The 25,334-nt window shown below is 41.2% G+C and overlaps 1 protein-coding gene across 1 annotated transcript in view; it reads right to left on the reverse strand.

Moving 5' to 3' along the window:
• The window catches only part of LOC122796733 (desmocollin-3-like), a 1,348,840-nt gene extending 1,323,889 nt beyond the window's left edge, over positions 1–24,951 (reverse strand). The window contains exon 1 of the mRNA XM_044065442.1: positions 24,620–24,951. Coding sequence (XP_043921377.1) covers positions 24,620–24,658 — 39 coding nt within the window. The 5' untranslated portion in view covers positions 24,659–24,951. The remainder of the gene's footprint in view (positions 1–24,619) is intronic.
• Positions 24,952–25,334: the final 383 nt, after the last annotated feature.

The following is a 25,334-nucleotide window of genomic DNA, read 5'->3' on the forward strand; positions in this document are numbered from 1 at the left end:
GGCTATAAGAATGCTGCCAAGCAACCCTTCTTAAAACACTACCTGTGATCACAGCCCTGGAAGTAGTGTCAGAGTCATACACACACTTCAATGAGTAATGGCCTGTGCAGTAGAAGAAACCAAGTTAAAGCAGATTATTCTTCAGAAGAAAAAACTGTAGATAAAAGCACCTGTCATACTTTCACAACATGCCAGAATAAGATTCAACATACAGAATAAGATTCAACATACAGGCCTGACAATTTAAAATTCTGAAATTCAAAGCTGCAGAAGCATGTACTTTTCCCCCGTCACTAAATCAATTTTCCTATCCTCATTAGAAAATGTATGATTAATAAAGCTATAACTGAAGGGCCAGGTTTGGGAATAGTGTATAAAAAACTGAGGAACTTTACACATTCTAACTGCCTTAATGACAGCTGGCTGCCTAATCAGAAAAACCTGCAGGTAGTAAGACATACAGCCTCTAATGCAGGCAGGATAGGAGGAACGGGTGTAGGTTCTGGAAAATGCTTCTGTAACATTCACAGTATTTTCAGAGGGAGTTACAAACCTCGTGTTCTCCCACTGAATGACACAGGAACATTCCAGCAATAGTCTCAGGGAAAGATAACCCCCACAGAGCAATAGTCTAAGGGAAAGATGACCCCCACAGGGAGAATCAGAAAGGGAGCTCCAAGTCTGAATGAGAAATCCGAGAACAAAACCCAGAATCCACCTACATCATCCTGTTCAGATTCAGGACAAGTCTTTTCAGGAAAGGAGGCATCCCTCTAGTTTTTAGCAGAAACTACTCTACAAAACTGAACAACGTCCTGAATCAAACTTTGAGCTAGTCCCAGTAATCTACTCCTATCCAATGACATCTGAAGAGGAGTAGATACATGCTTAGTTTTCGGTTTGTTTTTGGCAGGTAAAAATGTGGCAAATTGTGTTACTAATGACAGCCACTGCTTCCCCAGGGATAGGCACAACATTGTGACCTTGTTCCCTCTCCCAGGATTGACAACAGTGGCTCTCCCTTGCCCACTGAGAGGACCCCAACAATCAAAGAGGATGTGGTTATCCCCCAGTCCACAATGCTGCAAGTTCTATACCAGAGGGATCCAGTGTAAAAGATGTGTATTCTGAGGTACAACAAATGGCCACAAGAGAAGAGTCACTCACCTGTGGCCGAGGCAAATTGCTTGCCTGCTGTGGTGGCAAAGGTTGTTTGCTTAACTTTTTCTTTTTGTGGCTAGCAGAAGGAACAGCCATGGGACTGACAATCTGTTCCATGGTCAACCTGAAAATGGTGCCTCTATACTGGGGAAAACAATCAACAAATGCCAGTCCATGAAAGTTATTTAACCTAACACAAAAACCACAGTAAAAAGCACTTCAAACATTAAGGCAGCCCCACTACAGAAAAATAAAAAAATTCTCCATTGAAAATATTTTATTAGTTAAGCAAGACTTTAAAGTGCATTTGTCTACACTTACCATAAATGTAGGTGTTTGAATGTTCTCACTGCTGCAGTCATCACCATTGGGTTTATCCATGCTGTGGTAGCCCTCACTCGGTCCGACTACCATAGTCAAGGTTTTGTGCGTCGGCTGCGGTCACTTGCTGGGTGACATCAGGTCATCTGAGCTATAAAGGAGAGCAAAAGGAGAGCAGGCGACACCATTACCTCAAGTTTTTCTTGCCTTAACCAACCAAAGAAGTCCAATTTTAATAATTGGTAGTAGTCCTGGGGTGAGAGACCCCCAAAGAAATATGTCCGTCTCTAAGGACAGCAGACATCACGTGGAAGGAGGGAGGGAAGCATGACTGCAGCAGTGAAAACACTCAACATCTATATTTATGGTAAGCGTACACAACAGTACTATGTTCTTCGTTTCTCACTGCTGCAGTCATCACCATTGGGAAGATTCCCAAAGTTGAGTAGAAGGTTGATAGAAAAGTACAGTTTTGTACCTACCATAAATGTAGATGTTCGAAGATCCACATTGCTGCAGTCCTTACACTTGGGTAGTCCGCTGTCCTCGGTCGGCCCGAATATCAAAGTATTAGGCTGACGTCGGTCAAGGCGCTTAAGACTGACATCAGAACATCAGTGTACAAAAGCGCATGACCGACGTCATATCCTCAGTCTTTTCTTGCCCCAGATGTCAGAAGACCCTAAACAGAAAGGTCAAAAAACCAAAAGACAGCATAAAACAACCAACCACCCTTGCACTAATCATATGAACAATATATATACAATATGTACAATATTTACAACCCAAACCACACAACCGCCTCTAAAACAGAGGGGAAGGAGGGAGGGTAAATTGGACTGCAGCAATGTGGATCTTCGAACATCTACATTTATGGTAGGTACAAAACTGTACTATGTTCTTCATCTCACATTGCTGCAGTCCTTACACTTGGGTAGAATCCCAAAGCAGAGGTAAGGGAGGATGGCAAAACTATGAAGTAGTAGGAGCTGCCAAAATGCCCTGTAAAATAGCAGTGGCAAACCCAGCCCTAGATTTAGAGTAAAGTGGAAGGTGGTAATGCTTAGAGAAAGTATGCACTGAACTCCAAGTAGCTGCCTCCAAAATATCTTTAGTTGCCACCCCCCTTAAAACAGCTGTAGAAGTGGCAGTAGCTCTAGTGGAATGAGGCCTAATCCCAGCTGGAACTTCCTTACCATGATGGGAATAACAGAAAGCAATACAAAACCCAATCCACTTAGAAATAGTTTGTTTTGACACAGGCTTGCCCTGAGAACCCAAAGCAAAAGAAACAAACAACTGCTGAGACTGCCTGAACCCTTTAGTTCTGCTCAAATAATATCTCAACTGCCTGTGTATATCCAAGGTGTGCAAAATCTTTTCCCCTTTATTTTGGGGGTTTGCATAAAAAGTAGGCAAATGAATAGCTTGGTTTAAAGCCACACTAGAAACCACCTTAGGCATAAAGGAGGGATTAGTACGTAAAGATACCCTATCCTTATGGAAAATTAAGAAAGGCTCAACTGCCATAAGGGCCTGTAATTCAGAAACCCTTCTCGCAGAGGTAATGGCCAACAAAAAAGCAGTCTTCCATGATAAATATTTCAACTCAGCAGTAGCTGCAGGCTCAAAAGGTTGTAGAGTGAGTTTCTCCAACACAAAATTGAGATCCCAAGCAGGAGTAGGAGCTCTACGTGGGGGTCTTATATTCTTTGCCCCTCTAAGGAATTGCTTAAACAAAGGATGAGAAAACAATGGTGGATCACAGTCATAGTGAGCAGAAATTGCTGCAGCATGAATCTTAATAGAAGAGAAGGACAAACCCTTGTCCAGTAACTCAGCAAGATATTGAAGAGCCACACTTAAATTAGGCTTAGCAACATCAAATTCCTTTGCTGCACTCCAAAATAAAAATCTCTTCCATTTATCTGCGTATACTCTCCTTGTACTAGGCCTTCTGGCCTCCAAAATAACATTCAAAACTTGCTGCGGAAGCCGAGACCCTCCAGGGTTTAAAACAGAATATGCCAGGCTGTTAGGTGAAGAGAGTGAAGTTTGACATTGAGTAAATGACTGTTCTCTTGAGACAGTAGGTGTGGAATCGAAGGCAAAGGCCATGGAGGCTCCCGAACCAGACTTCTCAGTAATGGGTACCAGTGCTGTCGAGGCCAATCTGGAGCTATTAGAATCATCTTCGGCTTGTCCTGTCTGACCTTTAGGAGTACCTTTGGGAGGAGAGGCAGAGATGGAAAGGCATACACATGAAGATTGCTCCAATTGAAAGAAAGAGCATCCACTTTCCAAGCTGTGGGATGAAACCTTTTTGTGCAAAACTTTGGCAGCTGGTAGTTTAGTGGAGAAGCGAACAGATCTATGTCTGGAGTTCCCCATGACACTGTCAATTTCTGAAATACATGAGGATCCAATTTCCACTCGTGGGGATCCATAATTCGTCTGCTCAACACATCTGCTAAAGGAGTTCTGTGCTCCCGGCAGAAACCTTGCCTGAAGATTGAGTTGTAAACTGAGAGCAGTCTCCCACAAAATCATTGCTTGCCTGCATAGAGGATAAGAATGTGTTCCCCCTTGCTTGTTGATGTACCACATGACAGTTGTGGTGTCTGTTAGAATCAACACCTGCCCTGGAAGAAGTAAATCCTTGAAAGCTATTAATGCAAATTGGACTGCTAACATCTCCTTCAAGTTGATATGTAGATGTTGTAGTCTGGCAGGCCACGTGTCTTGTATCCACTTTCCATTTAGATGAGCTCCCCAAGCTTTGTCTGAGGCATCTGTCGTTAGAATCTGACTCGCCTCTGGCCGGGTCACAGAGAGTCCCTTGTTTAGGTGACATTCCTGAGCCCACCACAAAAATTCCTTTTGAATGCAAGGTATTACCTGAATGACAGTGTCCATATCTTGGCAGTGCTGAGTCCATACATTTTTGAGATACCATTGTAGCTTCCTCATATGTAGTTTGGCATTGGGAAGCACCAGAATACAAGATGCCATGAACCCCAAGGCTTGAAGGACTGTCCTTGCAGTCAGCCTGGACAGATGAGACAATTGATGGAAGTAAAGTGAAAGATTCTTTTGTTTGTCCGGGGTCAAAAGGCCATCTGGGATGCTGTATTCAGTCTCACACCCAGAAAGCACATGTCTTGAGAGGGTACTAGACTGGACTTTATTTCGTTCACAGAATACCCCAGGCATCTTAGCACTGCTATCACATATTGCAAATGATGAAGAAGCTCGTCCCTTCCTTTGGCCAGAATCAGGCAATCGTCCAAATAAGGATAGATCTGTATTCCTTTTAGCCTGAAGAAAGCTATCACTGGAGCCAGAACCTTTGTGAACACTCTGGGCGCAGTAGATAAGCCAAAGGGCAATGCAGAGAACTGATAATGAGAAGTCCCAGCTCGAAAACGCAGATACTTCCTGCAACTTAGCCTGATAGGAACATGAAGGTAAGCTTCCTTGAGATCCAGTCACCATCCAGTGATCTTTGCCCAGCAGAGGTAAAAGCTGTTGTAACGTCAACATTTTGAACTTGGGAATGTCCAGATAAGTGTTGAGGATAGACAAATCCAAAATTGGTCTCCACGTGTTCCCCTTCTTTGGTACTAGGAACAGGCGTGAATAAAATCCCAGGCCTACTTCTGGCAGAGGGACCGGCTGTATGGCCCCTATTTGCAGCAGCAGAGAAATTTGTTTGTGAGCCTCTATTCTTTGCTGAGGAGGAACGTCTGGCATGCCCTTGAAAGGAGGCAATGTATGGAAATAAAACCTGTAACCTTGGTGTATAATATCCAATACCCATTTGTCCTGGGTAATCAAATTCCAATTTTCTTTGAAGAGTGCCAACCTTCCTCCCAAAGGAGCTGCCAGACAAGAAGGCTCTGGCAGCTGAAAAGGTAGGTCATTGGGCCTGTTTACGAAAGGACTGGCCCCTGCCCTCACCCGAAGACTGTGTAGGTGAACTCCCTGTTCTAGGTCTGAAAGAGCCCTGAGCTCTACCCCTACCACGTCTAGATCTTCCCCTAGACTGTGAATCATAAGAAGGGTACGTCCACCCCTTAGCAGGCCAATTCCTACTAAACTGGAGGCTGAACTTGCAAAAATCTTTAACAGTCTGCATAGACTTAGCCTTGTCTTCCATTTTCTTTAAAACTGCCTCCACAGGTGAACCAAACAATACATCAGACTGTAAAGGAGCATCTAAAATCCTTGTTTTAACATGGTCAGATAAATTCTGATCCCTCAGCCAGGCGTGTCTGCGAAGAACTGACCCAGTGGCAGCCACCCTAGACGAGGCCTGTACAGCATCAAATCCACATTGCAAAGAATGCTTACCTACCTGTTCAGAAACATGTACCAAATCTTGCAATTCTTTACACTCAATGCCTTCCGCCAGAGCATCTACCTTAGACTTCAATTGAGAAAGAAGATAGTTTTGATATTTCAACATGTGAAACTGGCAATTCAAAGCCCTCATAGCTAAGGTGGAAGAAGTATAGACTTTCTTTCCCCATCTATCCAAAGCTCTGGCCTCTTTATCTGGAGGAACCGGATTTTTACCACAGAGGCCTTGACACCCTTAGGTCCCTGACTAACTGTTTCTGGGTCTGCCCTAGGACTCTTATACAGATATTTATGAGCTTCAGGCACCCTGTAATACCTGTCCGGTTAACAGGAGCAGGAGGCAAAGAATCAGGATTAAGTGAAGCCTCCGCAAACACATCTTCCACAACATCCAGAACAGGAGGAATAGCCAAAGGCCTATGCTGGGGTAAAAGCAAAAATTCCCTAAGCCTTTTCCTGGAATCAGAGAAGTCCTGACCTTCCCACTTAAAATGTTCCCTCATAGAATGAAGAGTCTCTGAAAAAGAAAAATCCTCTGGAGGAGAAGCAGAAGGAGTAGAATCATCCACATCAGAATCCGAATAAGGAGAATACTCCTGTAAGTCTTCAGCCGAAGACTCTGAAACATCCGAAACCTGCTCAAAACTCCCCAACTCTGGTTCCACCCTAGGCCTCTTATCAGGAGGGGGCAAAGAACCTCTAATCAAAGTAATTAAATCTTCTGCCATTTTGAGCATGTGCTTCTTGGGCACAGATCCTGAAGAACTAGGAGTGACACCAACAGAAGCTAAACCTGGCCTGCCTCTGGGAGAAGCCTTGGAAACAGAAGGAGAGGGCCTAACCACCCTAGGAAGGGAGGGGAGTACAGTAACCTGAGAAGCCCCTTCAGCTTGACCTGCCTCCTGAGAGGCCACATCCTGCAATAACAAAGTCTCCCCCTGGGACTCCAGAGAAGCCTCCGGTGGAACCACCGGTTCCACAGACGCCTCCAAAGAACCGGCGTCCGGTACGGACGACTCTTCTTGCCTGGGTTTAGCTGCTTTGTCTTTGTGCTTCTTCGAAGAAGCGGGCGTAGGAGCATCCGACGGCATATTGTAATTGCACCGCTTCCCGAAGACCAACCTGGCACAATCTAACCTCCGCTTAATAGTGCGCTTATTAAACCTAGCACAAAAGCGACACCCAACAACGTCGTGCTCAGGCCCCAAACAAGGAATACACAAAGTATGATAATCTCTATGCGGTATCTGCTTCCCACAAGAAATACAGTTATTCACTTTTTCTGACATCCGGTAAACCACTGAGGCAAGAAAAAAACTAAAATATTCTAACGGGTACTTAGCCAACTTTGACTCGGTCTGAAACTCCGAATTCAAAAAATTTCAGAACGCCGAACGGCACTTGCAACGCTGCTTCTGCATCGGACCATGCGGCAAAAAAGACGGAGGATATGACGTCGGTCATGCGCTTTTGTACACTGACGTTCTGATGTCAGTCTTAAGCGCCTTGACCGACGTCAGCCTAATACTTTTGATATTTGGGCCGACCGAGGACAGCGGACTACCCAAGTGTAAGGACTGCAGCAATGTGAGATGAAGAACATCTTAAGATTGGGAAAGCATACCCTACAGAATTGCAAAGGCAAACCTAGCCCTAGGTTTTGAAAATAGATTCAGATGGTAATGCTTGGTGAAGGTGTGGACTGAAGTCCATGTGGCTGCTTCCAGGATGTCCTTGGTGTGTACCCCTCTAAGGAATGCTGTGGAAGTAGAGGTTGCCCTAGTGGAATGGGTTCTGATGGCCCCAGGGGGAGGTTTTCCATGCAAGCAGTAGCAAAATTGGATGCAGAATGCCCGTTTTAAAACTGACCAAGAGCTGGTCAGTTTTCATGAATGTCTTTGTACGATCCAAATAAAATCAGAGTTGCCTGTGCATATCCAAAGAATGCAGTATCCTTTCCCCCTTGTTCTGTGGGTTAGGGAAGAAGGTGGGCAGGTGGATGGCCTGGTTGAGAGTAACATCCAAAACCACCTTTGGCATGAAGGAGGGGGTTGGTTCTCAGGGAAACCCTGTCTGCATGGATGATGATATATGGCAAAATGGCCATTATAGCTTGAAGCTCTTGACACTCTCCTGGTTGAAGCGGTAGCCTTCCAAGGGAGGTACTTTAAATTGGGAGGATGCTGCAGGCTCAAAGGGGGGGCTAAGTTTTTCTAAAACATAGTTCAGATCCCAGGCTGGGGTGGGTTGGCTCCTCTAAGAAATTGTTTGACAAGAGGATGGGAGAACAATGGCTGTTCTGTATCAAAGTGTGCCGAGATGTCAGAGGCATAGATCTTTATGGAGGAGGAGAGACCCTTATTAAGAAGCTCAGCCAGATAATCTAGAATAAGGGGAATGGAGGGCAGACGAATGTCTGCACCCTTGGATAGGCCCCAGAAGCAGAATCTTTTCCATTTTCCAGCATAAGACTTTCTGGTGCAGGGCCTTCTGGCTTCTGTGATGTCAAGGACTTGCTTCCTTAGCACAGATTCCTTGTTGGTTATGATAGAATAAGCCATGCTGAGAGCTTGAGTGTTTGAAAATCTGGGTGCAGCATTGTCCCCCCCAGGATAGCAGGTGAGGTATCAGAGGTAGCTGCCGGGGGGGTTGGAGAGAGAGGCTGCGCAGCAGTGGGTACCAATGCTGTCTGATCCATTGAGTACTGCTTTTGGTTTTTCCTCCCTTATCTTGATTAGTACTTTTGGAATGAGAGGGAGAGGTTTTAATGCATACACAAAGAGGGTATTTCAATGGAAGGTCACGGTATCTACCTTCCAAGCCAGGTGATGGTACTCCCTGGTGCAGAATTTCTGTACTTGGCGATTTAAATGGGACACAAAGAGGTCCACCTGGGGGGGTCCCCCATTTGTGGGTAATTTGCAGAAAAATGCCTCTTTAGATTTGCCATTCGTGTGGGTCCTGCAGGTTTCTGCTCAAGTGGTCTGCTAGGGTGTTGTTGAGGCCCGGTAGGTACTGGGCTATAAGATGTAGTCACATGAATGAGGCTGCTAGCCACAGGCTCATGGCTAGTCTGCACAGGGGGTAAGACGAATCCTTCCCTGTTTGTTGATGTGCCACATGACTGCAGTGCTGTCTGTTTTTATGAAAACCCCCAGTTTGAGGTAGGGTTTGAAGGATGCCAGTGGGTTTTGCACAGCTATCATTTCCTTTTGTTTGATGTAAAAGGGTAGTGTTTGAGCATCCCAGAGACCTTGGGCGCATCTGCCTTCCAGGTGGCACCCCAGGCTATGTCCAAAGCATACGGTCTGGTCTGACAGACGGAGGGTGAATGAAGTCCCTTGTTCAGAGCACAGGCCTGGGCCGACCAGAGAATCTCTGATCTTATGCAAGAGATCACTGGCAGGGAGGTGTCCAAAGGTTAAGAGCGTTGACACCATAGGTTCTTTAGGTACCACTGAATTTTCCTCATGTGCAGTCTGGCTAGAGGTACCAGGAGGATGCATGAGGGCATGTACCCTAGAGCTTGCAGGAATTTCCTGGCAGAAAGCTGGGTTTGGGAGGCCAGAGTAGTGAATTATTTTGGAAGGAAACTTTTTCTGGGACAGAAAGGCCATTTGATGTCGTGTGTCCAATAAGGCTCCCAGAAATATGATTTTCCTGGTAGGTGTTTGTTTTGATTTCCTTTCGTTGATAGTGAACCTCAGAGATGTGAGTAGGGTTTTTACAAATGAGAGGTGATGCAAGAGCAGTTTATTGCAGTCTGCCTGGATGACACAATCGTCCAGGTAAGGATAAATCTGTACATACTTTTCCCTGCAGAAGGCAATGGCAGGAGCTAGTCATCTGGTGAATACCCTGGGAGCAGTAGAGAAGACAAATGGCAAAGCAGAGAATTGAAAGTGTAATGATCCTGCTCTGAAGCGCAGGAATTTTCTGCAGGATTCCCTTATTGGGATATGCAGGTAAGCATCTTTTAGGTTTAAAGGTGACCATCCAAGCTTTTGTTTGGCAGCATAGGTAGAAGCTGTTGTAAGCTAAGCATTTTGAATTTTGGGATTACCATGAAAGTATTGAAAAAGGATAGATCCAGGATGGAATGCCCAAGTTCCCCCTTTCCTGGGAACAAGAAAGTCTGGAATAGAATCATTTTGCAACTTGTTCTGGAGGCACAGGTTCTACTGCCCCTAGGGCTATTAGGTTTTGCACTTGTTTTAGTGCTTTGGCCCACTGGTTTGGAGGTAGGTCTGGGTACACTCTTGGAGGTGGTAGTTCTCAGAAATTGAATTTGTACCCCTGAGCAATGATTTTTAAGACCCACTGATCTTTTGTTATAAAGTTCCAATTTTCTCTGCAAAGAGATAGCCTTCCTCCTAGCTTTTGGTGCGGTGGAGGCAGGCAGAGATGGGAAAGGTAGTCACAGAGTTTTTAGGATACATAGTTGTTTTTGAACTCCCTGCTCTAGAGTTAGAGGGGGGGCACTGTTTAGTTCTTTGCTGGCCCCGAGTTTGAGCCCTGGTGGGTCTGTCTCTACGGGTTTTGCCTTGTGCCTGCCTGTTTGGTGCAGGAAAGGACCAGTGTTTAGAGGGAAAATTTCTGCTGAACCTAGGAGGTTGTACTTGAAGGAAATCTTTAACAGTCTGCATCGATTTAGCTTTGTCTTTAGTCTTTTCAAGTACCTCTTCAGTTTTCTGTCCAAACAAGCAGTCTTTGTCAAGAGGTGAATCCATGATTTTACCTTTGACATGATCAGGGAGAGGTTGTTCCTTCAACCATGCATGTCTTCTGATAACAGATCCTGTCACTGCTGCCCTGCTAGAAGCTTCTAGGGCATCAAAACACAGTGCAAGGAGTGCTTTGCCACCGAGTCAGGTACCCTGTAATACCAGTCAGGTTTTCTGGGGGCAGGTGGAAGGGTGTCAGGGTTAAGGCTGGATACTTGGCAATCATCTACCACCTCCAAGATGGGTGGGATGGCCAAAGGCCTATGCTGGGGTAGGTCCAGAAACTGTACTTTCTTGGATTGAGGGAAATCTGTTGATTCCCACTGGAAAAAAGTGTTCCCTGAGGGTATGGAGGGTTTCCCCAAAGGAAAAGCCCTCTGGAGGTGGTGCAGAAGGAATGGATTCTTCTGCATCTGAGTCTTCAAGGCAGTAAGAGGATTTCCTCTTCAAAAGACAGAGGAGTCAGATCCCTCAGAGTCTAAATCCAAAAGGAGGTCTGGAGAAGGATCCCTTCTTTTGGCTGGAGTGGCCTGATTACCTCTAATGAAAGTGATGAGATCCTCGGCCATTTTAAGCATTCTAGTTTGAGGAGGGGGAGGAGTAGTGTCTGGCCTGAAGGGTATCACTCTGTGCTGGTGTGTTAGTCGGAAGAGAGGGCGAAGGAGTTAATGTGAAATCCCAAGTGTGAGCGGTATCCTCAGAAGCTGGTGCCTGCTTAGCAACTCCAGACGCAACCGAAGGCGAGATAGCCAAAGGCTCGTTAGATGCAGACATCTGTGGCATACAGGACTCCGAAAGGGTCTCAGTAGAGGCCTCGAAGAAATTGAGTCAGGCATCAGAGGCTGCGTAAGCGCCTCACTGAATTCTGAAGAACTGATGACCCATTTAGCAGTGAGTTGTCAGAAGACTTAGCCTTATGCGGTCCGTCTCTATCCTTATCTTTATGTTTTTTCGGAAGATCTGCAGTTTGCTGACTGATGGATGCCATGGAGGCGGAAGACTAAAATAACTGGCTACAAACAGAGCTCTACGATGAAAAATTCTAGTGTTAAGGAGGGCACAGAACAGACAGCGGGGTAAGTCATGATCTGGGCCTAAGCAAGTGATGCAGTAAGAATGGAAGTCTTGGTGTGGTATTTGCTTTCCACTGGCAAAACAGTTGACTTTTTCGGACATTGGTTAGTGCAAGAAAAAGGAAGGATCCCCAACGTGGTAGTTAGCTTTAGAGGTTTTCAGCTGAAGTTTGAAATTTGGAAACAGCCTAGCGGCACTGTTGCGTGAATTGCTTCTGCTACGGGCTCCACGGCAAAAAGACTGAGGTAATGGCGCTGTCTGCTCTCCTTTATAGCTCGGTCGACCTGACGTCACCCAGCAAGTGACAGCAGCCAACTCACAAAAACCTTGACTAGTATTCAGACCAACTGAGAGCTACCACAATATGGATAACCCAATGGTGATGACTGCAGCACTGAGAAGCTAAGAGCGTCCACAGTCATTCAGCAGAGGTAAAATAACTGATTTAATAATTTCTTTAAAACACAATATACAAAGCACTTTCACTGACCATGTCAGCTTCTTCACACTATAAAACAGTACACCAACAATTAAAATAAATACCTTAGGTAAATTCAAAATTCACCAATGGATGAATCACTCACATCTGCCTGTAACTGCAGAATCTAGTAAAGCTACCATGTCTCTGCCTTATTAAAATATCACCTATCCTCAGATCTTCAAATAGAATTTAAAATATGTTCACTACTAGTATCTAAAATAGGTTTGGCTAAAGGGCTCTTCTCATCTAGCTGTCTGATGCATCTAACATGCTCTTTCACCCTCTCCATCAACGTTCTACTTGCCTTGCCAATATAAAACCTTTGGCAAATATCACATTGGGATAAATAGCTCTCAAAGCAAGTACGTTGTTCAGGTGAGGTGAATGCATATAGATTAAAGCGTACACATGACTTGTGAGCGATTAATCCACTGGTGAATTTTGAAATATTTTAGTTGTTGGTATACTGTTTTACGGTCTGAAGAAGCTGACATAGTGATAGCACTTACCATGGATCCATACTGTGTTTTAAGAAGTAATTAAACCAGTTTGTTTACCTTCACTAAATCACAGTGGTTTCTTATGACTGTTTGCTTTACGGATTTACTTTCTACCACTGTACTACCTCCACAAGGTTCGTTTCTTACTGGGATTATTTTATCAGTTAGTCAAAACTACTTTTAAAAAATGACAAACGAGAGCTCCGTTAAGTACATTAGTCTCAAGACAATCCAGTAAAGCACAATACTCTTTTAACTTTAAAATATCTTTCCTGATAAAGTAATAAAACATCAGCAAAAATAAGATCATGGAAGTTTTTCCCCCAAAGGGAAGTTATCTGCCTAGCTAAGGAAAGCCCAAGCCAACCATCAATTCTTGAAAGTCTCAGAGAAGCAAACTGTTCGGTGGCAGGAAAGCACTTAAGGGCTTCACACCCAAAACATGTATTTTAGTCAGCACACCTCAAGCTGCTTGACAGTTTGGGCATGTGAAGGTGCCCTAAAGCTTTGGAAACTGGTCGCCTGCTATATCCTTGGCAGCGTATCACCCATATAGCCAAGGCTACTGCAGCAGTGATGAATATGAAGAAAATAATATAGGTTTCTTTAATTCAATTATGTCTTGTTGTTAATAGCACATGCATGTGTGCCATTTTCATAAGCTCTACCTAATTAAATAGGTATGGAATTATAGACCAAGTGTCATGACAGGTTAAAAAAAAAAAAAAAAAAAAAAGAGAGTGGTACTTATTTTTAAATACTAACCGGGTGGAAAGGCTGGCCAAAGGCCATTTCCAGCCACAACCCAGGCTCAAAAGAGCAAAAATAAGACACAATATACAATACAGAAGCAAAACAAGCAGTAGTACGTACAAGTGCATGGCTCTAAACATTAATGGTAATTAACATATTAAGTGAGATTAGGTAATAGAGTTTCCAGAATCAAACCATTTAAACAAATCTATGCATATTTGTGCATTTAGATATAGTGTAAAATAGCAAAAAACTGTTTGTTTTGCATGATGTTACTTGCAAATCCAGGACAACCTTTTGTTTTAGAAGAGAGTTTTCAAAATTTGAGTATTGCTTTTCAAGTTCTGTGAATTGGAATTTCAACCAAAGTAGAAGCACAATTTGAAAATTACCTCTTACTTATAGTGCTTCTGAAAGGGGGTCTTAAAGAAAAAAATTTGTTCAATGGTACCTCTAAGGCTGCAGGTGGAGGTTTTAACTAGCAGTTTAACTAGTGGTTTCTCTGGATGACAAGTCTAAACATGGTTTTGAAGATAATGGGCAACCAATTACCTTTTTCAAGGACTAAACGGTGTGAGTCCTTGGCTCAGCCAAGGATAAGAAACTCTCTTATTTTATTTACAGTGCTAGATTCTGTGAGCGGTACTAACAGATTTGTAGGATTCCTCCATCACATTAAGGCTACAAACTAAGTTAGGCACATTCAACCCCATTCTCACTGTGTGTGTGAGTGGTAGGAATGTTACACTAAATAGAAGGACAAGACAGATACAGTCTTCTGTATGGAGGGAGACAAGTCATGAAGCCATACCACTGGACATATTTCCTAGCTCAGTATCCTTGTCAACCAATATATAACCCATAAAAAAGATGGGAGTCGCCACATTTAAAAATATAGTTTAAAATATTAACATGACAGTTATCTGACTGCCCTATTATATAACCGAAAATGTAATGGACATTTTTGTCTGTATGCACGCATGCATTAGTGTCATATCTACTTCAATGGATGACAGACTACAGTGCAGGGCACAGATTAAGGATGTGTAAGATTTCATGAAACAATGCTGCAATGAATCCTCTACATTACACACAACACTGCCAGTTTGTACTTTATAACTTTCAAATGTCAAAATAGCAGTGCTTGTATCAAAATATTGAGCGCCTTACTGCTGTAAAACTCTGCGGAAGGGAGAGAACAGAGATTCTGTCTAGGAGTAAGCAAGCCACCACATTTGTATTACTTGACCAACATCCTATAAGTAAAGCAATAGACTCAAATTTCCAACTTGACCAGTAACTAAAAACTCAAAAACTAGAAACTAATCCATAAGGCATTTATAACCTTTGTAATAAAGACTATAGGTGAAACGCATCCACTCCCTTGGTAGGTTAATAGTAACTTACTATGCATAACTAATTAGGTTTCTTATAGTGCACACTTTTTCACAGTCACTACACACACACACACACACACACACACACACACACACACACACACACACACTATACCTATTTAACATTCATTAGGTCACTCCCTTACAAGTTTATTAACTGTGAATTGCTAACTTACTACATTTTGTTGTTTTATATTGCATTTGCTACTTAACTTCTAATTTATCTTCTGTTGTCGCCTAGCCTTGAAAATTTTGTTTTAAAATTTATACACCTCTTCTTGTTTGTCTAAGCTGTTTTTTTGTTTTGCCTATGCCATGGCAGATAAGGATCTTAGGCCACTGGACCAACCAATTACTTCCTTAAGTGACAAAGATTTAAACACATTATACCTGTGGACAATGGTAATACTAAGCAGCAGCAGTGACCCTGTGGTGCTCAACCACAACTTTTACTAACATATGTGAAGGCTGCCAGCCCAGCTAGATAGAATTTTGTAAATAATCACATGGCATTTGTAAATATTAGTATCATCTGTATGCTCGAGTTACACATGCAAGAAAACGGTTATGTGCTGAGCTTCAAAAATGTAACCACAGTGAACTCTTGCTGGAAAAGAGCAGAAATGTTTATAAACTATATACTTGCAAAACTCTAGAAACAGAGGTAATTACAGGTTTCCAAGGCAACTTTTATGACTTCCAGTTTTTAGCAAGCTTCTAAGAGAGAACTGTCAGCTTCCGAGAGAGAAGTATTTTTAACAGAGACATGTTAAGTTCCTGCTAGCCTGGGAACTTAGGCTGAAGTGACAAGAATGATGTAATCCGAGATGATTCAGCAGTAATGTGTATTAATTTAAGAACCATCTCAGACAAAGTCAGTGCGATTCAGCAGTAATGTGTATTAATTTAAGAACCATCTCAGACAAAGTCAGTGCATTTTTTATTTTGTTCTGGATCTGACATCACCAGCATTTTCCCTTGCTCTGTAAGCAAGTTATTTAGAACACAGTTTCTCTTGGAGATAGACAGTAATATAGCAAGATTAGTTAGAGGTTTTCTATATTTATGCGAGACTGTCCTACACAGTTGTTTTAAAGTATTTCCTGTGATTGTAAACTCTATTGCCACTGTGCTGAGTTGATGAGTATTGTCATGTGCTTTTATTGTTTATTATTAAATATATTTAAACCTTTTAATTGTGGCTGGTTTGTGTAGAGATAGTTAAGCTCAGAATACTTGCATATGTATTTGGTGATGCTGTACAAGCCACTCAAACAGCCTTCAAGTCTTAGTCACACATTTGGATAACAGTAACATCACACTGTAGAATTGGTCACTCCTTGGGAAGGGCCTTATAGTAGCTGATCATGGTGGTTGATAGCAGTGCTTTCTACCTTACAGTCTGGACAAAAGGGGGCATAGCTGGTGAACCTATGCCAGCCTTCCCCAGGAGTGTCTGTGTGTTTGTATATAAATCAAATCTCAAAGAATGTATGTGTGTGTGTGTGTGTGTGTGTGTGTGTGTGTCAGCTACTTGGGCAGGGACATGACGCACTGGTTGGACAGAGGGTGCTGAAGATTTTAGCGACCACTCGGCGGAGATCTGAACCCTATAGCTGTGCCAGTGGGAGTCTTACTGGAGATCAAGGGAGCAAGCAGCCCCAGATGAATGAATGATGGGAGAACAATGATTTTAAAATCTTCAAAAATAAAACAAAAAACATCTGCAGTTTAAGCAATTATAACAAATTAGTAAGGATACAAAAACATCGAACGGATACAAGTTATATGACAATTATTTAATATTTCTAGAAATTTTGGACAGTCTGTAGAGAAATAAGTTTAATTTCTCTACAGACAAGTTATTCTAATTCTAATACAAACAGGCTTATTGCACATGTAGAGAGAAAGGGAAGATAATTTGATAGAAGTAAGGAAGTAAGTGAAAAAGGAGAATAAGGAGGTGTAAGGAATGAAAAGGTACTTCTTCACATTTAGGGATATAGTTATCCTGCTTTTGAGCAATAAACAGCAGAGACAGATTTTAGCTAGGAAGTCTTTCAGAGCGGTTTTGAAAGATGGGAGGGAGGGTATTGACCTGATGGTTACAAGTAAGGAGTTCCAGGCCTTAGCAAACTTGTACGAGAACAGACAATATCCAACAGATTTGTAGACAGGATTATTTGGTCGCTGGATCATAATGATCGACTGAGAACACAGCTGTATACAATTTTTTTTAGTGCTGGACAGGCAGATGGATGCTGGATAATTTTATAGGTGTGGTATGTTAGGCGATGAGACAGTTCTAACCAATTTTAGGCTTTTTAGTGCTATACAGTGATAGGTTCTGAAAGGGATATTTACTGCAAATTTAGCGACTTTGTTATAGCATCGTTTCATGTTTTAATTTTTTGCAAAGCCTGAAGGTTAATAAGAATGCGAGAGCCATAAAGTAGTACGAGGAGAATATAAGTAGTGGCAAGTAAAGTTTTAGTTACGTATGTGAGAAAGTTTTTGGCTCTTTAAAGCATCCCTAGTTTTTCAGGAGTTGCAATTTTGTACATGCAGATCAAATGTAAGCTTATCATCCACCATCACCCCTAAAACATTTTTATGAGAAGTGACTTCAATGGTTGTTTTAGCAAGAGAGAACTTTAATTTTTTTTTTTGTTTGTTTTTTTGTTTCATGAACAGAAGGATTTGGGGGGGAGCTCTTTTTTTTTTTTGGGTTGAACATGAATCGTGAGTTATGAAGCCATGTTTCAGTGTCTGTTAAAGCTTCCCAAGTAATCAAGTGTACCATGTTGTCAGGTGTGTAAATGAGACTGGAATCACCTATGTATTACATTAATCTGTGTATTATGTTAGGGTGGCTTGTTGTGTGGCTATATAGAGGGTGCTGGTGAAAATGTTACAGAGGAGGGGACCAAGGACAAAGTCTCGTGGTACACAGGTGGCAACTGGCAGATAAGGAGAAAGCATGGAGTGCCACTTTACTTACTGATACCTACTGGACAGATAGCTTTTGAACCACAGAAGGGCAGGCTAAGAGAAACCTAGTGAGGACATTGGAGCCTGCCCTTCTGTGGTTCAAAAGCTAAGAGAAACCTAGTGAGGACACTGGAAGCAGAAATTTATCGTGACAAACTGTATCAAAGACTTTAGACCAGTCTAGAAATAAGGAAGAGACTAGTTTACCATTATCTCTAGTGTTGATAGTATTTATATGTTAGAAGGGCAGTTTTAGTACTATGGGAAGGATGGAAGCCATGCTGTGTATGGGATCTTCCTGCGGAAGTCAGTCCAGCAAATGCTTTTGTATACATTTTTCAAGTATTTTGGTGAGGGGAGATTGCTACAGGTCTAAAGTTATTGATGTCTGTTGAATTTTCTCCTTTGTACAGAGTGATAATGTGTAACTTCTTCCAAAGATGCGTCAATCCAGGAATCCCGCATTCCTTAGATATAAGGAGTGAGACAGGATAGGTGATGCTACTAGGGGTTAATTCATAGGTTATTTTTAAATACTCACTTAGAAGGTCATCAGCTGAAGAACAGTACAGTTTAAAAAGTAATTTTATATAAGGATGTGGGCACAGGTATGAAAGTGAGAGTGGACATGGTGATCTGTGGCTGTGGAACAGGACTGGGATTAGATAGTGAAGAATATAGTACAGCATCAAAGTAGTAAGAGTTGAACAGTATTGCAGTTTCGAGTGGTGAGTTATCAGGGGAGGGGTTTGAGTTGAATTTTTGGCTGGGATGTAAGGATTTCTTTAATGGATGTCCACATTGTTAGGGTTGTGTTTAGTATTATTCTGAATGATATTCCAGTATAGTTTTTTTTTGTCTTCATTTATTTGCTTTTTAGTACAATTGCAAAGCTTTGTAAAGTTTAAGATATTGAGGGTTTTTATGTTTTTGCCATTCTTTCCATGCTTATTTGCCTTGCAGTAGCATTTTACTCTTTTTGGATAGACAAATTGCATTATTTGTTTTAAGTGTCTTTCTTCTAGGAGGTGCAGTGTTATGTAGAATATTTAGAAAAGTTGTACTTAATTCACTTATACCATCATCCGAGTTAAAGTTAGTAGAGGATAGTGTAGTAATGAACAGTTTTGTTGGGGGGGGGGGACTGCATCCCACATTTGTACAAAATCCACTTTATACACACTTCTCCTCAGGCTAATGCCACATTAACAGATCATCAGTTCCACGGAAAAGTCCAAGTCATACTTATTTAGTAGTATCTTAGAATTTCTACAGTTGACAGCTGCTGTTTGAAGAGCTACTTCACACATATGCAGTTTACCAAGTAAGAACGACAATTAAGAATTGCTATATAATGAGTAGCACTGTAAGCAATCAATACGTGCTGCTGTGATTACAGTCCAACTGCAACACTCCATAAGAGCACCATATTCATTAAGCAGGGGCCCAGTCAGGACTTCTAACATGTGGCAAATTAACCACCCTCAACCCTAAACTGCATGCATTCTGGGCATTATGTATTTCCATTATAGAAAAAGAATCTTGAAATGACAAACTTAAGTAAGGGGGGGGGGGGGGGGGACAGCCAACTATGTGTTCCGGAAAAACTGCCATTTAACAAAATATTAACAATAATTTAGCCTTGGGTAATTCATTGCAAAATACTTTTAGAAGTGCATATCATGGTATGCTGTGGCACACAGTGTGTGCCTTGCAATGCCCATGTTGTTACCTGCAAGTTGCTGATGTACAGTAACAACTGAGAGTTTACCTAAAAGGGGAAAGACTTGCTCATTTGTTAGACGTACACCATTATAATGGAAGGGTGTGCTTACCGAAAATACAAACCCTCCAATACAAAAGTGGAATATTTGTTCATTCTGCTTCTGGCACAGATAATATTAGCTTAAAGTAAAACATCAGATACAAATTAGTAAGATTTTTCAACTGTCAGATCCTTCAAGTGAAGCATCACTGAGGAACTGTAAGCAACAATAATGTTTTTATTATTAGCATGCCAACACAGGAAGGACATGCAAACTCCACACAAAAGGCACTCCAGCCAAAAATCGAACCATCTTGCGGTGAGGAGACAACGCTACCGCTGCACCATCCGTTAATCATTCTGTGATCCCAAAAGAATGTGAAATCATCTGCACAAAGGTCGTTTAGGTCAGATTTACTGTAGACAAGGCAATTATAAAACAAACTGTAAACAAGAGTTCCAAAACTAGACCCTGGGAAAGCTATGTATTCTTTTATAGAAAGATCTTTAATGTTAGAGTGTTTTCTAACCAAGACATCCCCCAGTAAGTAGACTGTGACCCATATTCAAAATAAATGCCATTAAATAGAAATCTTTTTACACAAAGACTGTAAAAATCTACCAAATAACACGCTACACTTACAGAACTACTGCAACAGGTCTAAGATTGCCTAGCCAATTACAAGCAGGAATCCATTACACTTTATACACTTGCAAATTGCTTATCAGAGACATCATGATAAAACATATGATTGCAAATGCCAACATCAAATACTCTACTTTAAAAGCACTATGAAAGACAGGTGAAACGCAGACAATACATTTTTCTCATCAATAAAACTGAAATTAATATTTTTATTTTCATACACTTGATGATATAAACACCAAGATAAGAAAAGCTTACATAACAACTTGACTAAATAATTCTCTCAAGCCTGAACTTTTTCTCTAAAGCAGAGATTTTTGATTTACCGCCCAAACTAAAACATGTAAGCCAATATGAAAATATGTAATAGAAGTTCAGCAAAGGTGAAAAATATGCATACTGGACTAAATTGGTTACATTACAGCTTTGAGCACTTAACAGCGAAAGAAATGATCTTCCTAAAACAGCTGTTGTTCAAATTAAATAAATAAACAAATCTGCAACACCTTTAAAGAACCTTCAGTGTCAGATTACAGATTAGGCTTTTTGATTTTTTTTTTTTGATAAAATGCCTTACTAGCGCATTTATAACTTCAAATACCTAGTCAGGTTTCCATGACTACTTTACTGTGTAAACATGACCACTGTCCTCAAGGCACACCTTAAATGTTTATAATGATTACTACTGTAACCAAGGGCCCCAACAAAGGAAGCTCTGAAAACATGACTAAGCAATCTTGCTTAAAAAAGAAAAAATATGAATTTGAAACATCCTGTCCCTAAATTTACAATCCACAAACCAGGCCCAAGACACATGGTTATAATTAAATTAGTGCTGTGGTATTCAAGACCCCAAACAATGGAGAAAGTATGACTGTGCTACCCTACTTAGAAACAGAAAGCTAGGATATAGAAAAATTGTAAACCAAACAATTTCTGGGTAATTTTTGTAGCATCTTATATCAGTGTTTAGGCAGAAGAGGTTATCGCGACTGACATGTGTTAATATACTCTTGAATAGGAGTACAAAAAGTCTACTACTACTGATAAAACATATGAAATCTGCATCTCCCAAATAGAAAATCCATTATCAAATGTACATGTGGACATGGACACGCACACATATGAAGCCCTATCCATGTGATATGTACTATTACAGGAGTGCATATTAAATCTGTGGTTTGATAGAATTTTTTTTTTGTTTAACATTTACTATAAACACACACACCTTCAATATGTATTAATTAATATGCTTCTTCGGCCAACGTGGGTGACAACTGCTGCTGGTCATTTCATATCAGGTAGGCTCCAACCCCCCCCCCCCCCACCCTTTCTAAGGAATGGAAAAAAAAAGTTAATGGGGAGAATAAAGGAGAGGATGACCACTCTTACGTGTTCATAATCTGCTGCTATTTCACCAGAGATACATACAGGGAAAATATATTTAGATAGTAATTTAACACTAGTTACTGTAGTGAAGGCAACTATTTAACTGTGCAGAGACATTGTTTTTTTTCTTTTTGCCCACTATATACTGTATGAATTGTCGTATAACTACAATGAAATGAATAAAACCCTACTGTGGGAGGTAGGCTGCTCCTACATGTACTGAATTCACTGTAGTTTGCCAGCACATTAGGCATGAGCATACCCAGTGATAATTAGTCAAGACTGAAAGGAGTATGCAGGGGTTAACAATGCACACTCTTGTAAGGTATTAGTCATAAAATGTCATCCCATTTCTACAGTTTCAAGGGAAAAGTGTACTACTCCTCTCAGTGAACAGATAAAAAAGTTACATGTCCTTCATGGATAAAACCACCTTTACATAACTTTTGTAGCAAATGAAGTACAGTTAAAATGGCAAAACAAAGAACTCAGTAAACATTCTGGGCAATTTATAAAGGATAGAACAGGTGGTCCTATAACACAGGCATATATTCTTCCATGAAACCGTTCTATACATTTGAGACTATCCTTCTGTTTAAAAGAGAAAGGGTAGTGCCAAGAGGCCAGTATTCACATTACTGCGCACAGCCCTATGAAGCACAAATTATACCAAGTGCTGTTTATGTATACAATCCTCCTGTGCTACAAAATTCAGGTCAGAAAGAGGGGCGCTGTCAATAAAGAATAAACACTTTCAGTCCCCGCAGACAGACAGCGCATTGCTCCATGTCAAAACAAACAACCATAAAAAAATATACAATCCAGAAGTTTAAAGAAAAAACACCACCACCCTACAAAAACTATGACAGTGTTCACTCACTCACACACACACACACACACACACACACACACACACACACACACACACACACACACACACACACACACACACAAATAGAGATGCTTTTTGATTCATGGGGTGCCGTCTGTGCGGAGTCTGCATGTCCTCCCTGTGGTTTCCTCCGGGTGCTCCAGTTTCTTCCCACATTCCAAAGACATGCAGTAGGTGGATTGAACACTCTAAATTGGCCCTAGGTGTGAGTGTGTGCCTTCTGTGGAAGGTTGGGCGCCGGGCTGGCAACTCGACACTGTAAAACTCCACTGCCAATCACGAGCGGACAGATGATCCACTGTGGTGACCCCTAACTGGGAAAAGGAAGAGGAACAAGAATAGAGGCCACAAACTTCCAGACAGCTTACTCCTTGGGACCATGTAATCCTATGGGCTTATAGGGTACACAGCACCTCTACCAAATGAGCACAATAAAAATAGTACTGGTAAATCACCACATCTGTTTACACTCAAATGACGTAGTGAACTCACCCCACTCAGATTTCACTATAGTGCTTTAGCATAAAAACACTTTAATATACTAAATTAAAGAAGAAAAAAATCAAAATAATACAACTACCTAATAGTTGACAGTATTATTTATTGACTGATTGACATCTGATTACCGGAAAAGTCAGACTGGGTAAAAGCCCAGTTTCAGTGGAGGCCCTGGGAGAAGAGCTAAAACATAAGAACAATAACTTAATACTGTAATTCAGTAACAAACACCCCACATAACCACGAATAATGCTCACTGTAAAAAAATCTAAATACATAAAAGATAGTATGATTCCAACTTAAATAAAATTAAAGTAATTAATATGCGACCACTTACACAGCAGTATGGCATGCCAAAAAATGTAAAAAGGTAGCTAAAACCCAAGAAAGCCTGCAGAAATCAGAGATTCATAACCGTTTAAAGTTTTAAAAAGAAAATTATAGTACAATCACGTCAAAACTCCATAGTACCAATCAAACATACTTACCGTCCATATTTTTGCCTCGTTTTTTTTTTTTTTTTTTAAAGTAAATCATTGAGGATTGAAGTCAGTAATAAAAGGCATTGAAGTTTCAAAATTAATATAATTTAGAAAATTCATGTGAACACAAAACTTTATTCTAGCAACTTTATAAGTTTAGAAAGCATTACTTTAATTAAATATGTCCCTAATTTTGGGCCTTTGCCCAGATATCTGGGTTGAAAGGTAACAATCCTACTAAAATCCACTACAATATCACCAGTGTGCAGCACATGCAGAGTCCAGAGAAGCATTACTAAGTCTACATTGCTGCACAACGCCAGTCTCTTAAGTACGCTGATGTAAATACGTGAAACAAACTTATGCAGAAAATCAAAACATGCCGAACTTTGAAAATGCATCAAGTCAACAGTGGCGGAAAACATCTGGAGCAATGGTACTCAAAGCAGTAAACGACCGGACAAACTAGAAGCCAACACACATTTGTAATGAGAAAATAGTAAATGTTAAAATGATACAGGTAAACAGATGTGAAGTCGTGCAAATTTCTGCAATTCGCCCAGATTTTGGAATAAAAATGGTATTTTTGTTGCAAAAAAAATCTGTCTAATGCTGCTAAACAACAAAGCAACATCGAAGGCAGCCAGGCATTCTTACCGTGCCTGAACAATGCTGCTACTAGCTTCAAAGTGTTGCAATAAACAAACGTCGTACTTAATACGTGCATATCGGTGTGCAGCAACACACCGCAAAACTTCCAACTCCTACGCCTCCTAGAACAATTTGTCACAGACATAAACCTTTCAGAAAGTCCGTGTTTAAGGATAAAACAGAACGCACGTAAACCACGGTGCAATTAAAAAACAACTGTCTGCTGCATCGGTATTCCAAGGGGTAAACAAGGCCTGGGCGTACATCCAAATGATCCCGGGAAATAGATGAAAGACTATGCACATCTTAAAAGTTATTATACTTAAGATACACAGGTTTTGAATTCTAAGACGAATTAAGAGGACTACAAACATTGCGGTGAAATATAAGTTTAAAAGAATATAATACGGATCATCTGGATAAATAAATCTAACAAAAAAATCACATAATTCCCATTTGTTAAAAAGCACCTTTGCAAAGCAATAAATCACACGCTCAGGTTAAGCATATAAACAACAGTAGTCATACTCACCATTAAAAGGAATAACGTCGCATATAATCCTAAGTGCATAATGTTCACTTTCTACACAAGATAAGCAAACGCTTAGTTTCCAACCAAAATATAAAAAGTAATTCAGCCTGCTCAGCTCCTTTATCTGTGTAAGTTTAGATCTTTGTGGGGTCCTACAGGGCACACTAAGATCCCTACTGGTTGCAACAATCCATAAACCGCTTCCGTCTTAGTGCCAGTCACTTGGGCGAAATTAAAACAAGGGTGGAGTTTCTAGGAGGAGAGTGGGAGGAGGGACCATAAAGCAATAATCTGTGGAGACTTCAACAACGCGCCTCTCCCAGGGTGTGACACCTGTACTGAAAGTAATATTGGCCTAGCTACGCAGACTCACTGCATCACACCTATGTGTAAATAGTGACGTAAACTATCTTCTAGAAGGGTAGTACCTACTGTGGAATTCGTAACTTCAAAAAAAAAACTTTGGTCCTAGAAGGTTGTTGTGCACTTCTTCCCAGGTATCTGCCTGCTTAGGACAGCGTAGTTCTGACTGTTGCAAGAGTATATTCAGAAGAGAACAAGTGAAACAAAGTTTGAAAAATAAGTATGCAACAAGTGCAAACTCGGCCAACAAAGATATATCGGCGCTGGGTTTTTTTTTTTTTTTTGGACTGCCAATAGAGCTAGAGTTACGTAACAATTTTAGTTCAGGTGCTGTATCTTACCGAGTAGCTAG

The sequence above is a fragment of the Protopterus annectens genome, chromosome 3.part0 (assembly GCF_019279795.1).
Source record: "Protopterus annectens isolate FY-2018-M chromosome 3.part0, PAN1.0, whole genome shotgun sequence".
Taxonomy (NCBI): Eukaryota; Metazoa; Chordata; order Ceratodontiformes; family Protopteridae; genus Protopterus; species Protopterus annectens.